Below are 15,486 nucleotides of genomic sequence, written 5' to 3'. Positions count from 1 at the left end.
ACCACTGACGTATATGGTAGTTCTGTAAAGTTTGTGGTGAATCACTGGTTACATGTGGCAGTTAGTGTCTTAAAATGGTAAATTTCCAAATCAGTATAATTTGTTTCATTTGGGTTTGGTGAATTATTAAAGCGATTAACTAATAACCACTAAAAGGTATTTAATTTGGAATTTTCTAAAATCCTAAAGCAAAGAATTGGTTTTGTAGAGCACATTTATCATAATGTAATCTGGATGTGAACAAACCTACTTGTCAAAGATAGCTTGAATATTAATCTAAGATGCACCACAGATCATATTTATTTTAAACTTCATTTTATAGAGCACATTTATCTTATTGTAATCTAGATGTGAACGAGCCTACTTGCTTGTCAAAGATAGCTTGAATATTAGTCTAAGATTCAACAAAGATCATATTTATTTTAAGCTAACTGTAAGTATAGATATGAAGTACATATGAAAGCGGATCTAATGGGAACAGCTGATAGTACACTTTATCTCCTCTTTCATATATTCCATCTATTTAAGTAGGCCCATGCATGGCTGTGTGGTAAGAAGTTTGCTTCCCAATCACATGGTTCTGGGTTCAATCTCACAGCATGGCACTTTGGGGCAAGTGTCTTCTATGTGAGTGGATTTGCTAGATGGAAATTGAAGAAGCCTGTCACGTATACTTACATACATGTGTGTGTGTGCATGTGCGCGCGCGCGCGCGCGCGCACTTGTTTGTCTCCCAGCTGGGGCAAGTATACACACACACACACAGGTGTTTATGTCCCCATGACTTATTGGTTCAGCAAAAAAGACTGATAGACTAAGTACGAAACTTTAAAAAAAAAAGCACTGGGGTTGATTTGTTCCACTAAAATTCTCCTGGGCAGTGCCCCTGCATGGCCACAGTCAAATGCCTGAAACAAGTAAAAGATATGATAGATACTCGGTCGGTTTAATAACTATTGATTATGTATGAAATACAATAGTTGTAACGTTATCTTGTGATCAATGACTATATGTTAATTTATGAGGTTCGTTTAAATCTCCACAGTTACAAAGTTTGTGATAGGATTCATTTGAAGCTGTTTGTAAAACTGATAAAAAAATGAATAAAGAAGCCCTCTGGCTAATGCACGTGTGTTTTATTTGTTGATAGGTTGAATCATTACAAGCTGACAATGATATTACCAATGAGCAATTAGCTGTTATGAAAAGTGAGTACATAAAGAATTACTCCCCTATTTTTACCTCTTCATTCCTATTTTATTTTATTTTTAACCCTTTAGCATTTAACCTTGTCATATCCGGTTCAAATATTTTACCTCTTTTATGTTCAGAACAGTCTGGATCTGGACACTCCTGCCTACTGTACAATGTCTTTCTAAACATAAACAGTCACATCATCGAAATCTCAAAGCTATGAGATAATGCATGATAAATTCAGAACATTACATTAGTCAGAGAAATCTAAATGCTAAAGGGTTAACCCTTTCATTACTGTATTTATTTTGAAGTGCTCTGTGTTTCTTTCAATTACTTTAAATATAACAAAGAATTTAGTTAGATAACTTAGTTACCATTCAGCTAGTGTTAGGAACATAAATTGTGACCAAGGTTTGATGGAAAATTTTAACTCAAAACTTATGAAAGCAAGACATTTGTACTCAGAGCCAGAGCCGGTTTCAGCCAGGTTAGTATCAAAAAGGTTAAAGAAGAATTTTTTTTTATCAATTGTATTTGATAATGGTGAGTTCATAAAAAAAAAAAGGAGGAATCGCAGACTAAATGCCTGTCAGTATATTACTGTAGTCGATGACATTTGAGATGCACTTTTTCCCTAGAAAAACGTTTTCCCTTCCCCCTATTCCTCACCCCTCTTCTCAGGTTGTGTGTGTGAAATTGCTTTAAAGAATGGTCTCTCTCTCTCTCATATTATTTTATTGCCCCACTTCAAATATGGTTTTATGTCTGTTTTCCATGCTGGCATGGTTTGACAATAGTCACATTGTGAGTCAGTTTTCAATTGGTTACTCCCTTCCTGGACAAGACAGAACCACATCTGACTTGTATACTTCCTTTTATAGCTTGGATGCCCTTCGTAACATATACTACTATACAAAGTATATTGAGCATCATTTTATCATGGCACCAGCACTAGAGGGGTTGTCATATCCTCAACAAGACTAAAGGGTTCTCTTGACCCCAGTGTTTTCCCAATCACTTTACAGAGTTTATTGGGTGCACTTTGTGGTATCAACACTAATGACATGTCTTTGTACTGTATAAAACTATTAAAACAACGAAATATTCATCAAATACAGAAAATAAAAATGACGAATGTTACTGTTGAAAATTTTATTTTAATATAAAGTTATCATGAATACTGACTTGTTTTTTTAATAATTTTCAGCAAAATGGGAAAATATCAAAGAAGGTGAAGTAGATAAAATAATTACAAATGATGGTAAGTGAAAAGTTTGTTTTGTTAAATTTAACTAATTACGATAACTCTGCGGAATGAAATGAAGAGTAATTAAGACTTTTAGAAATTTTGACATCATGAAAAAGAAAAAGAAAAAAATGCTGCAGTTGACCATTTTGTTTATTTTGAGATTTGTAGTTGGTTTAGTTAATATGATGTCATTGTACCAACTAAAGGACCAATTATAGCACTGCACTGTGTTCATATCTCTTAAAAAGCCTATCCAACTGTGTAGATTGCAGATTACAACTTTAAGCAGTGGCATCACTTATATAATTGACATTATGCTTCATTAACTTGCAATCGTGAGGTTCATGTTTTAGGGGTTAAAACTAGGTTTCAATACTGAATATCAGTTTAAGGTAACAAGCTGGCAGAATTGTGAGCGGTGAGCTGGCAGAATCGTTAGCACGCCAGGCGAAATGCTTAGCGGTATTTCGTCTGCTGTTACATTCTGAGTTCAAATTCCGCCATGGTCGACTTTGCCTTTCGTCCTTTCGGGGCCGGTAAATTAAGTACCAGTTACGAACTGAGGTCGATATAATGGACTTAATCCTTTTGTCTGTCCTTGTTCGTCCCCTCTATGTTTAGCCCCTTGTGGGCAATAAATAAGAAATGTTAGCGTGCTAGACAAAATGCTGCTAAGCATTTTGTCTGTCTTTACGTTCCGAGTTCAAATTCCACTGAGGTTGACTTTGCCTTTCAACTTTCTGAGCTTGATAAAATAAGTACCATTTGGATACTGGGGTCAATTTAATTGACTTACTCCTCCCCTGAAATTACTGGCCTTGAACCAAAATCTAAAATCAGTATTAAATAACAGTTCTTCCGAAACGGGTTTCAGAGATTTTGTTTTGCTTCCCTAGATAATACCATGTGAAAGCACAGACTTGAAGTGATACTTTTTATACTCCCAACATGTTATGGAGCTCACTTGGGCTGATTTTGAAAATATTTGCATAGAATGCTGACTATATGGATCATCATCGTTTAACATCCATTTTCCATGCTGGCATATGTTAGACAATTTCACTGGTGTTGGTAAGCTGGAAAGCTGCACCTGGCTCAAGACATCCGTTTTAGTTTGGTTTCTATGGCCAGATGTCCTTCCTAATGTCAACCATTTTACAGCGTATACTGGGTGTTTCTTACATGTCACCAGCTTGTGTGTCATGGATGGATTCTAAATTATTTTAATGCTTAACTCTCATAAAGATATTTTCTTTCAAATTATTTAACGAAATGAATATTGTTTTGCTTTTTTTGCAGATGATTCAACAAATATCATAGACAAAAATAAATTAGGTATGTATCAAAATAAAAAGCTATTTTCAATTATTTAATTTTGTTGTTATATATCAGCACAGAAAATCATTGGTAAACTTATCTTTATATATAAAAGGGAAGTTGTGTGAGTGTCTGTCTCCTACGATTTAGATTCCTAACTACTCCCACATTTTGCGGTGCAGTTTAACCAAAAGCGGGTATCTTATAGTCGGGATTCATATCGAGCCCTTCTGGGTATTAGCGTGAGTCTACGATTAAAAAAAAAAATTTACCATCACTTTTTCCCATTTTTAATGCATTTTTTGCTATTATATAAGGGAAGTAACTCTCTAAAAATGCTTATATAGTTATTTCCCTTACAAATCCGAGCAACGCCAGGCGATACTGCTAGTTTTTACTAAAGACTGTGCTCAGTATGGTAGTCTTAAGCTTGTTATTAGTATTAGTTATAGTTTGTATAGCAGATATGGTTATCTAGCAGACCCTGTAGATAATAATATCAATTGTAATGCTTTTCAATAAAAACAGTATAGAATTATCCATTTCTCGTAAAACAGTTTTTACATTTAAATGACATAAGTTTAAGGGAATGGTCAGTTTCGCATTTTAAAAGCTGGGGCTCCATTTGGAGGCTAACGATGCTCAGGATTTGAATTGATGTTGAGCTTCTAGAAGTGCATCTTACATTAGAGTACTGCTCACATATCTGCAATAAAGTACCTGCATCTCTCTCTCTCTCTCTTTCACTCTCTGCCTTGAGCCTGTAGTACTCTATATTAACTTTTGTCAATAAGAGAGATTCCTCAGTAGATTGTGATATGAGGGAGATTTGTTTACTGTGCTATTTATAGCAGATCAACACTCCTCAACACCTTGGAACTTCTGTACCAAAGCTCCACCACTGGATGCAGTTTAAAACTGTACCCAGAATATACCCTACATGCACCAGTTCATTATTTTGCCCATTGTATTCATACTGTTTCTGATTATGAACTGTGATTGGTGGTATACACACTCACACACGCCGTCTCGTGTTGACTCAGATAAAATGTTGTGATAATTTAAAACGATTCATTACAAGAATGGTTTGAATATAAGTTTATATTTCTGAATTATATAAAATTATTTTTCTCACTTCAGGTGAACAAAATGTTGAAATTATTCCCATCAGTAAAATGGATCAAGAATCTGAAGACTTACAAGGTAGAATTATTTCTTTCTCAAGTTGATTAATAAAACCGATTAAACGGATACATTCCTATGCTGACATACACAATGGACCCTCCTGTTGTAAACAACTGATGAGGGTTGCACAACTTCTTGCTGAACAAGTTGCACAGATTTTATTATAGTGATCAGATGATTGTGCTGTACATTAACTCTCTCTCTTGTTCAAATCGACATTACCTGTACAGGTACATGGTGTGCCACTCATCAAATGTTGAACTGATTGTAGAGTAGCATAAATGGTAGTGCTTTGCTTAAGAGCATCACACACCACTCTGTCCAGGAATCAAAACCCTAGACTTGCTCATCTAAGCACAAGCTGATAGACAAATGGTGGTGTCCATTATCTAGCTAAGATGTTACATTCATTTTTTTTAATTTATGAGAGGGTACTTAACCTGCATTCATGTGACAAGGGATCCACACTTTTCCTCTGTGCTTCTTCCTTTTTGAGCAGAGTTTTTACGACTGGATGACCTTCAGTACCTTGATTTTTAGATGGGGCACACCAGATCCCTGCATGTAGGAAGAGGTGACTAAATGAGTAGGTGTCAGGAAGGATATTTATCCATAAAACTGCTTCAAATAGTCCTTTACTATTCCTGCCACCATGGGGAAAAAAACCCTGAAAAGTCTAATAACATCAAGGATGATTCCGTGATGATGGTGATGACAACAATGTCAGCTATGATAATAACTAAAATAAAATCAAAATTGCTTAAGAAAAACCCAAATACCTGCTGTTGACTGCAATTATACATTTTTTTCTTTTTGCATTTTTTTTTGTTTTTGTATTGTGTAATTTTTTATATTTTTACCCCATTCAAATTTTTTTTTCTTCTTCTGATTCAGAAAAATTACAAGATACACAACAACTAATTATTAATTATAAAGGTAAATAAATATGTTCCTTTTTTTCTTTTCTCTCTGCTAATTCTTTATGGGAAAATACAGTTGATTGAATCTAGCATATTTGTGACACTAGCTTGATTAATTTGGAAGGGACAGAAAGCTGTTTACCTCCAGCAACATTTGAATTCAAATACAAAATATTATAACTTGTCTGAGGCTTCTTTGATTTGGCTATCCAACACCCTTAATAACTCTAATAGTGATTTCTGATTTAGGTATAAGGCCAGTAATTTTCAGGTATTTCCAGTACAAAATTTCTACTGTATTTTATTGACTCCAGAAGGATGAAAGGCAAAGGTGACTTTGAGATTTGAACTCTGGATGTAAGGAGTTAGAAGAAATACCACAATGCATTTTCTCCTGACACTACAGTTCTGCCATTCCACCATGATAATTATTTGTGCTTTTTCTGTTTTATACAAGTTTTTTGATGGGTCCTGTGTTTAAATGCCTCAGATTTGCCCAGTACGTGTCAGAAGGCATGGCTATATGGTTAAGGAGTTTGCCTTGCAACTATGTGGCTTCAGGTTCAATCTCACAGCATTCCTCCTTGGACTGGCATCTTATACTGTCTTTAGGTTGACCAATGCTTTGCGCATGAATATTGGAGATAGAAACTATCTAGGCACCCATTTGAGTATGGGAGAGAGAGAGAGAGATTGCGAGAGACGGGCAGACCACTTGACAACTGGTGTTGGTTTGTTTACATCCCTTGTAGCTTAATGATTTAGCCAAAAGAGACTGATAGAATAAGCACCAGACTTAAAAATAAAAACGGGGGTTATTTTGTTTGGTCAAATCCTTCAAAGCAGTGCTCCAAGATGGCCTCAGTCCAGTGATTGAAACTAGTAAAAGAATAAAAGAACATATATCTATGTATATAAACACACACACACACTTCCCCTAAAATCCCAAAACATGAAAGACATTTAATAAACCTAAAAAGTATGAATTATAGCTCACCTGTTCAATTTATCTAATCAGAAAATTTAGTGTTTTACTCCATTCTCCTTTACTTGCAGATTTTGTTTTTTTGTATTTTCTTTTTTAATAGATCCCTGGGGAGACAATTTTTCGTTAATGTTTCAAGTTTACTAATTGTTTCTGTGTGTAAAGTAATTTAATTGCTTCCAGAGAATGTTGCTGGTATTAAATCCATTTATAACTGAATGATAATAATTGTAATTGTGTTACTGAACTGTTAAATTAGAATTGTGAGCATTTAATTAAAATGAAATACATTATCATTAGCACCATCATCATTATCATTGTCATGATCATCACCATCATTACTGCAGTGGATGGCTGAATCTAGATAAATGACATAAGGGTACTTATGGAGGTCTTGTTTAAGTTCCAAGTTGAGATCTTGCTGCAGTCAACTTTGCTTTTCTTCCTTCCAGAACTGATGATATTTGGCAACAATCAAGATGGTTTAGTTGATTGTTCCTCTTCCCAAATATGTGACTATATAACATCGTTAGGACTATAACTATTTTTATTATTAATGTTGTTATTAGTTGTTCATTCATGTCTGCTTATCTATACTGCAGGGCTTGATTGGGAAATTATTTTGAGGCAGGATTTTACAATCAGGTACTCATGTTGCCAACCCTTGCCTGCTTTTCAAATAAGGAGGTTTTTTTTGTTTCATGGGTCCTCAAAAAAAAAAAAGAGTATCTGATTGTAAAATTCACAAAGAAATGTCAACACCACCACCATTGTACTCCATGATGATGATGATGATCATCATCATCATCATTTAACATCCGTTTTCCATGCTAGCATGGGTTGGAATGGTTCGACCGGGGTCTGGGAAGCCAGGAGGCTGCACCAGGCTCCAGTCTGATCTGGCAGTGTTTCTACAGCTGGATGCCCTTCCTAACACCAACCAATGTGAAATAATAACATTCTCTATTTGTCTGTCTCTCACACATGGGTTTACTATTTTCCATAGACCAAATTCACTTGCAAGGTATTGTTTGAACTAAGGCTGTAGAAGTCACATGACCAAGATACCATGCATTAGATATTGTTAGTCTACATTACCCCCATAAGGAGCATTTCTTGCCATTGGGCATGCTCTTGGGCTACCTCCTTGATTTCAGACCACGCGAGACCAATTACTCTTGCTTCATCTTCCATACATCCTTTCCAGGTCTGTTTAAGTCATCCTACTTTCCTCTTTCCTTCAGTCTGCCAGTATAACACTTCTCTTGCAATGCTGCTTGCAGGTCTCCATAAAGTTTGACTGATCCAGCCCCATTTCTTAAAATCACAAAGTCATGTCTACATCTATGCATGACTGTGGTTGCTGCTGTTTTTCAGTAATGGTGATCATCATCATCATTATTTAACGTCCACTTTTTCATGCTTGCATGGGTCTTGCAGAATTTCTTAAGGTAGATTTTCTTCTGTCAGATGTCCTTCCTGTCTCCAGTCCTTACCTGTTTCCAACCAAGGGAATGTTTCCCATCACCTGTCATGTTTTTCATGGATGACTGGAAATGAATGACATTCTCACTTACAACCACCATTGATATCTAAGCGAGGGCACGCACACACACACACACACATACACACACACACACACGCGCACACACACACATGCACACACACACAGTGTCTGTCTGCCAAATACACTCACAAGGCACTGGCTAGCTTAAGGCTATAGTAGAAGACACTTGACCAAGGTGCTATGCAGTAGAACTGAACCCAAAACCATATGATTGGGAAGTAAGCTTCTCAACCACACAGCCATGCCTGGCAGATAATAAAATCGATTTTGAAGTATTTAGTAACATTTTGTTAAGTTCTCAGTTTAAATCTTTGAGTTATTGGCTCTTTGCCTGTACCAAAAATCATTATGAACAAAACAACTGCCACCACCATCATCATCACCAGCACCATCATCTTGGTATAGAAGACTGGGTCCCTGCAATCATTTATGCTATATACTTATGGATTATTATTATTATAATAATATCTGTTGATTTTTTTTTTTTTTTCAATAAACCTAGGTATAGCAATATAAAGAGGTGTAATTATATTATAGTTAAAATTCAATTTGTTTTTTTTGTTTAATGATTTTTCTGAAGTTTTTCTATATTTCTTGTTCTGTAGCCAAAATTGAAGAGCTCGAATCTAAAGTGAAAAGTAGCCAACAGGAAGTAGATAAAATTCAATGTAAGTAGAACGTAATCGAAGTATTTTATTGACTCTTTTACAGGCGTTCTTGTGGATGGCACGAGTAGGGGTTAGTGAATTTTATACTAGGGATGTAAAAAAAATATATATACTTTTTAAGTCAAATTTAGCTTTGAAATAATTTGTTTTATTCATTTGTAACTTTTTATCTGTAATATATGTAAGTAGAGTGTATATTATTGATTAAATCATTAGTGTTTAACTCCAACTTTATTAAACCAATATTTCATTAGTGGGCATTCTAACCATGACCATCCCATTGATTTTGTATCTAAGACTATTATGATAGTGTATAGTATTATAGTATCCTTCCTTTCTTGAAAACTGGGCTGTGATTTGAGGGATATATATTTCTGGGGACTGCTATTTCTAGAAAGTTGAGTGACCACCTACAAGTGGCATTGTTGGCTCGTGAACAAAAATGCTTATTGAGGTGGCGGCAATATAAAACATACAGTTGGTTTAGGTTGCTGAAGTAAGTTTTGAATCAATTATCTATTTTATATAAATTTTATTCCATTTATTTTGTTAGTCTGTAAAAGTATCTTTGATTTTTCTAGGTTCTAATTGTTTTTGTACTATTACGAATTCTGTGTATTTAGTGTTCTCTCACCCTCTCTCACTTTCTCTCATACAATTGATATATCTCTCTGGCTATTGGTATTATATTTTATTCATTTTTCCATTTGTCTTCAGCTGATCTAGACCAAGCTAACAGGGATTGTAACAAATACTTATTAGAAATTGCTGCCTTAGAAAGTAAGTTTTAAATTCTCTTTGCTATTGTATCAGACATGTTGTGAATTATTTCTCCAAATGATAGAATTCTAGAAGTATGTTGTTGCGTAACAAATATCACTGCACATCTCACTTGATTTCTGCACAAATTTCATTTCAAATATGTTTTTTTTTTTTTCCTAGTTCATATTCATATTTAATTTCTAAAATCTTTTATTCTTTTTTTTTTCACGGGTCTTTAATGAAGTGTCCATAATTATCTACTAAGCATCTTTCCTACATTTTTACTTTATGCTACTCTTTTAGAATTTATCTGTTCAAAGCCAATTTTATTCAAAAAGAAAAAGCAACCTTTTTTTTGCTATCTTTATTTGATGGCTTGCTTAGTTTTTTTTTTCTCCTTGTGTGGCTATTACCTTTTATACTACACAAAATTTCAAATATATATGCTGCAAAGAAAACAAAAAAAAAAAAAGACATAGGTTGACTAATGTTTTGGAGTGAAATATATCCACAACTGTGGAGTACAGTTGTGTTATGAGTATGTGTGTATATAACATTATATATATATATATATTATATATATATATATATATGGTATTTTTTGCTAAGCTTTGAAGAGGTGATTTAACATAGATTATATAATGTCTCAATTATGTAATTCTTGCAAGAATTTGCCAAAATGCATGTATGCTTTATTATGCATAAACTATCATACACGTTTCCTGTGTTTTATTGTGTGCGTGAGAATTTAGAAAGATGTGTAAATTGGTGTATCAAACAAGAATACTATGCTGAATTATGTTAAGAATACCTTCACTATTGAAGTCATTATAATTGATCAAAATTCTTTGGATATGATGTTCCAGCATGGCCATACTCTAAAAAAAACTGAAATAAAAGAATAAAGAACAAACAGCTTTGGCAGAATTAATATAAAGCTATTAGTATTTAGTTACTCTCTCTTTTACTCTTTTACTTGTTTCAGTCAGTTGACTGCGGCCATGCTGGAGCACCGCCTTTAGTTGAGCAACTCGACCCCGGGACTTATTCTTTGTAAGCCCAGTACTTATTCTATCAGTCTCTTTTGCCGAACCGCTAAGTGACGGGGACATAAACACACCAGCATCGGTTGTCAAACAATGCTAGGGAGACAAACACAGACACACAAACATACATGCACACACATAAATATATATATATATATACATATATACGACGGGCTTCTTTCAGTTTTCGTCTACCAAATCCACTCACAAGGCTTTGGTCGGCCCGAGGCTATAGCAGAAGACACTTGCCCAAGGTGCCACGCAGTGGGACTGAACCCGGAACCATGTGGTTGGTAAACAAGCTATCGATAGATAGAACTTAGAACTTACCAGACATTAGTCATTGTATTTAGTGTTTGTGTCTAATGCTGCCCAGCTTTTCTGTAAAGGGAAGCAACTGGTTAATTTCAGGGAGGTCATTTATCTTTTGACTGTTATGAGATTTCCTCGTTCGTGCAACATCATCTCAAATGTCTAAATCATATCGAAACACTTGAAATGTGCAGATTTTCTCTTAAAATTTCACGCTAATGTAATAATGGCACGCTCAGCAGCTTATCATCGTTGTTGTTGTTGTTGTCGTCGTCGTCACTGCTAAATAAATTATTTGATGTCTTTATTTAACAACATACTTGCAAACCTTTATTTATCTTTTTATTGCTTCACTCTATCAAAATCTAGTTTCTGTCTATATTTCAATATTCTCACTTTGTCATTGTCTTTTAATCTTGCCTATGTATGTATATGTGTGTGCATACACGCGCACACACACACACACACGCACACACACACACAATTGTTGTCTAACGTTCACTTTTCCATTGGGTATATTGAGTAGATGGAATTTGTTGAGGCAGACTTTTCCTGGCGCCAGCCCTCAAATGTTTATAAGCGAAGTAAATCCCATCCCCCAATCCATGGCCAAACCTGTTTCTGTAGACGATTGGAAACGGACATTATTTGTTTGATGGTAACACTCATTTTTAGAAACTATGACATAATGTCGAGTCAGGTGGTCACCAACACGCACACACAAATTTGTTATTATACAAGAATATTCTTGACAGTAGATTCGAAGTTTTGACAGTTCAAAAATGGCTTAGCTGGCCAAAACTTCGAAGTCACTGCCAACAACATTCTTTGTATAAGAATATAATACTTTTGTACTCTACAGAAGTTTAGAGTAACCCATCGGATTAATATAAAATTGTTTCTGTTATTATTGAGCATAAAAACGGTCATTAATATATATATATATATATATATATATATATATATATATAGTGGTGCAAATGGTTTTGTTATATGGCACCAGGTTTTACAATCCTGTAAATGATAATAATGGTATTTATACAAGACTAAAGATTATAGCGATCACCGTGCAATGACTAAGAAAAATAGTCTAATAATGGGGCATATAAGCCCTCGACAGAAAAAAGTGGGCTTTTCTATCCATGTAGGACTTGAACCCACATCCTTTTGTTAATGTGACTCAGTGTATTACCATATATATATATGCATGTGATGGTTTTTTTTATTTTCCATCTAATAAATCACTCACAAGGCTTTGGCTGGCCTGGGTTATAGTAGAAGACACTTGACCATAGTGCCATACAGTGGGATTCTACCTGAAACTATGGGATTTGGAAGCAAATTCTTACCTATACACACACACACACACACACACACACACACACACACAAATAAGCTCTGTTAAATGTTGCATGATTGTTATTTGTTGTCAGTATTGTGTTCCATCCTGTTTTTTTTCCCCTCCCCCTTTATTTCTATGCTTGAAGTATTGTTGTTTCTGCACTAAATAGTACGTCTTTATTTGTTCATGCAGAAAAATTACTACAATCTGATTTATATATAAATGAAATGATGGATTCTACGATGGATAATTTAAAACGTAAGTTTTTCCGATGCTGCTTGTGTCCTGCATAACATCCTTGCTTTCTGTTCTCTTTATGCATGGTTCGGCACTGTTTCAACTGTGACACATAAACATTCATACTTTATACATCTTTCTAATGTTTTCAGACTTATGTTATTTGATTGGGATATTCAAGACATTTTTATTAATATGTTTTTAATATTTTGAGTTGAATAAAATGTAAAAATAAGCAAAAACAAATTCTTTGAACTACATATTTTTAAGACAGTAGGACAATTTTGGGAAGTATTTGGGTGTTGCTTCTGACAGGTTAAGCGACCATGTAGAGGCCTTGAATTGTGTTGTTATAGACATGCTGTTAAAGTGTGCTATAGGTGATGGAAAACTTGTTTTTGAGACAAAAAAAAAAAAAAGAAAAAACGAAAAAAAAACAAACCATGCTTAACAATTGGATTGTTAATTAATTGATACAGAAGTGAAGATCATCAATCACTAGGATATGTTTGTTTTATATACAGGTCATCCCTAACTGAGCAAACCAATGTTGAAAGACATTGATATTCTTCCTCTGGCCAACATATTTCTCCTACTGCCCACCACACAAAATATATAGAACCATATTATCATATTTGTTGTTCTACTTTTAACTTAGTTGAGTGTAATTCAGTGGAGATTTAGCTGTTATTTCTGGTTAGTAAAGTGACCATATAAAAGTTCCATTTAACCAGCACTTTATACTCCCTTGACCTTACATACCCACTATTTGCCTCATTCTAGTTTCTAAAATAGTTTCAGATCTTATGGTGAAAACAGATCTTAGGTGAAAACATGATCTTAGAAATGAACCAAATGTGAGATTGATGTAATAGCCTAGTCCCTTCCTCAAAATTTAAGGCCTTGTGCCTTTAATCAAAAGGATCATTATTATTGTTATCATTATTATTATTATTATTATTATTATTATGTGAATATTTTATATCAAAGAATGTGGGAAGCATGGAAATTACTAAAAAATTATGCATATTGGATGGAAAAAAAAAATGTCACACAATTGGTAGAATAGAACTGGTGGGATAATAGGGTGATATCTAGATAAACTTAAGATAAAAAGTAACGATTAGGACAAAACCTAAGAACCAAAATGCAGGGCGCTACAATTCTGGCAGCTTACTTATTTAATGTCTGTTTTCCAAGCTGGTGTGGGTTGGACAGTTTGACAGGAGCTGGCTAGACCAGGGGCCACACCAGGTGCTATAGTCTGTTGTGACTTGATTTCTACAACTGGATATTCTAACCTCAACCACTTTGCAGAGTGTACTGGGTACTTATTGCATGGTACCAGCACCAGTGCTTTTTACTAAAAATAATGAGCTTATTGTATATAGTGAGGGCACATGGTCTAGTGGTTAGGCTGTTGCGCTTATGATTGCAAGATTGTGGTTTCAGTTCCTAGACCGGGTGGTGCATTGTCTCTTGAGCAAAATAATTTATCTTGCATTGTTCTGCAATCACTTCAACACCTGATGCATGGTACACCGAGCACCTGTTCAAGCAATGTTGATTTGATAGAGAGAACGAGCTAATGTACATCACATATATTTGATCACTAGAAACAAATCATTTGTGCAGGTCGTTCGGCAAAAGCCTAATGCTCATACGAAATCTTCAACTGGAGAGTCCATTATTATATATAGTGCTCTACAAGTTATCAGAGATGACTAAAGTGTGTGGGGGGAGGGGCAGAAGGCAACAATGAGTCAAAGAAATACAGCAAGGAAAGTCAGAAGTCTATGACACAAAACAGAACAAGCTAGGGAAATGGACATTACAAGAGCCATAAAGAGAAAATGGTATATAGGCATATCAGGAGAAGTGTTCTTGAATTTTAGGAAGCTTGGAATTTTCGAAGGATGCAGTGTCCTGACATCAACCAACCACCACAAGTAGATAATTCCATACCTGAACTATTCTGGGAATGGAAAATTGTTTTTGAAAGTCATGGGTGCTGCACTGCATTTGTGAACAACAATGTCATTTGTTTAGGGTTCCAAAAAGGCCAATCTCTGAAGGTGGGATTTATCAACTCAAGATATTCATACTTGAGAAATTTTATACTATATATGCAGTAAACAAGTTTAAAGATTTAACATATTTGATTTTTATTCGCATCAATTAGTAGTCACATTTAGATGTCTAACTCAGTGGTTAGAGTGTTGGGCTCACAATCATGAGGTAGTGGGTTCAATTTCCAGACAGAGCTTGTGTTGTGTATTTGAGCAAGATGCTTTTTTCACGTTGCTCCATTTCACTCAACTGTAGAAATGAGTTGCGACGTCCCTGGTGCCAAGCTGTATCGGCCTTTGCCTTTCCCTTGGATAACATCAGTGGTGTGGAGAGAGGTGACTGGTATGCATGTGCGATTACTGGTCTTCCACAAGCAACTTTGCCTAGATTTGTACCTCAGAGGGTAACTTTCTGGTCATTCATGACCAAAGGAGGTTTTTACTCTTTAAATTTCTTTCCATCACCATCCAAAAAGTTATTTTGTTCAATCTATAGCAGTGTTCTGTACATAATCTTTTGTGAGTTCAGCACCATCTGTGGTTACCTGACAATTCGGACAGCTGTTCTCTTTAAATCTTTTGTATTGTTGTTATTCAAAGGCAGGTGGAGTTTAATTTGATTTCCTAGTT

General features: G+C 35.0%; 1 protein-coding gene across 12 annotated transcripts in view; it reads left to right on the top strand.

Moving 5' to 3' along the window:
* LOC115220273 (sarcolemmal membrane-associated protein) overlaps positions 1-15,486 on the top strand; it is a 185,409-nt gene that overhangs the window by 133,596 nt on the left and 36,327 nt on the right. For 10 of the 12 annotated variants that reach the window (XM_036510150.1, XM_036510149.1, XM_036510147.1 and 7 more), the window contains 8 exons: positions 1,151-1,208; positions 2,405-2,458; positions 3,746-3,781; positions 4,904-4,966; positions 5,843-5,884; positions 9,026-9,088; positions 9,806-9,868; positions 12,743-12,808. In XM_036510150.1, coding sequence (XP_036366043.1) covers positions 1,151-1,208; positions 2,405-2,458; positions 3,746-3,781; positions 4,904-4,966; positions 5,843-5,884; positions 9,026-9,088; positions 9,806-9,868; positions 12,743-12,808 — 445 coding nt within the window. The remainder of the gene's footprint in view (positions 1-1,150; positions 1,209-2,404; positions 2,459-3,745; positions 3,782-4,903; positions 4,967-5,842; positions 5,885-9,025; positions 9,089-9,805; positions 9,869-12,742; positions 12,809-15,486) is intronic. The other 2 variants (XM_036510151.1, XM_036510148.1) reach the window with 1 other exon arrangement.

This window comes from Octopus sinensis, linkage group LG16 (genome assembly GCF_006345805.1).
Source record: "Octopus sinensis linkage group LG16, ASM634580v1, whole genome shotgun sequence".
Taxonomy (NCBI): Eukaryota; Metazoa; Mollusca; class Cephalopoda; order Octopoda; family Octopodidae; genus Octopus; species Octopus sinensis.
This window is presented reverse-complemented; position numbering and strand designations above follow the sequence as displayed.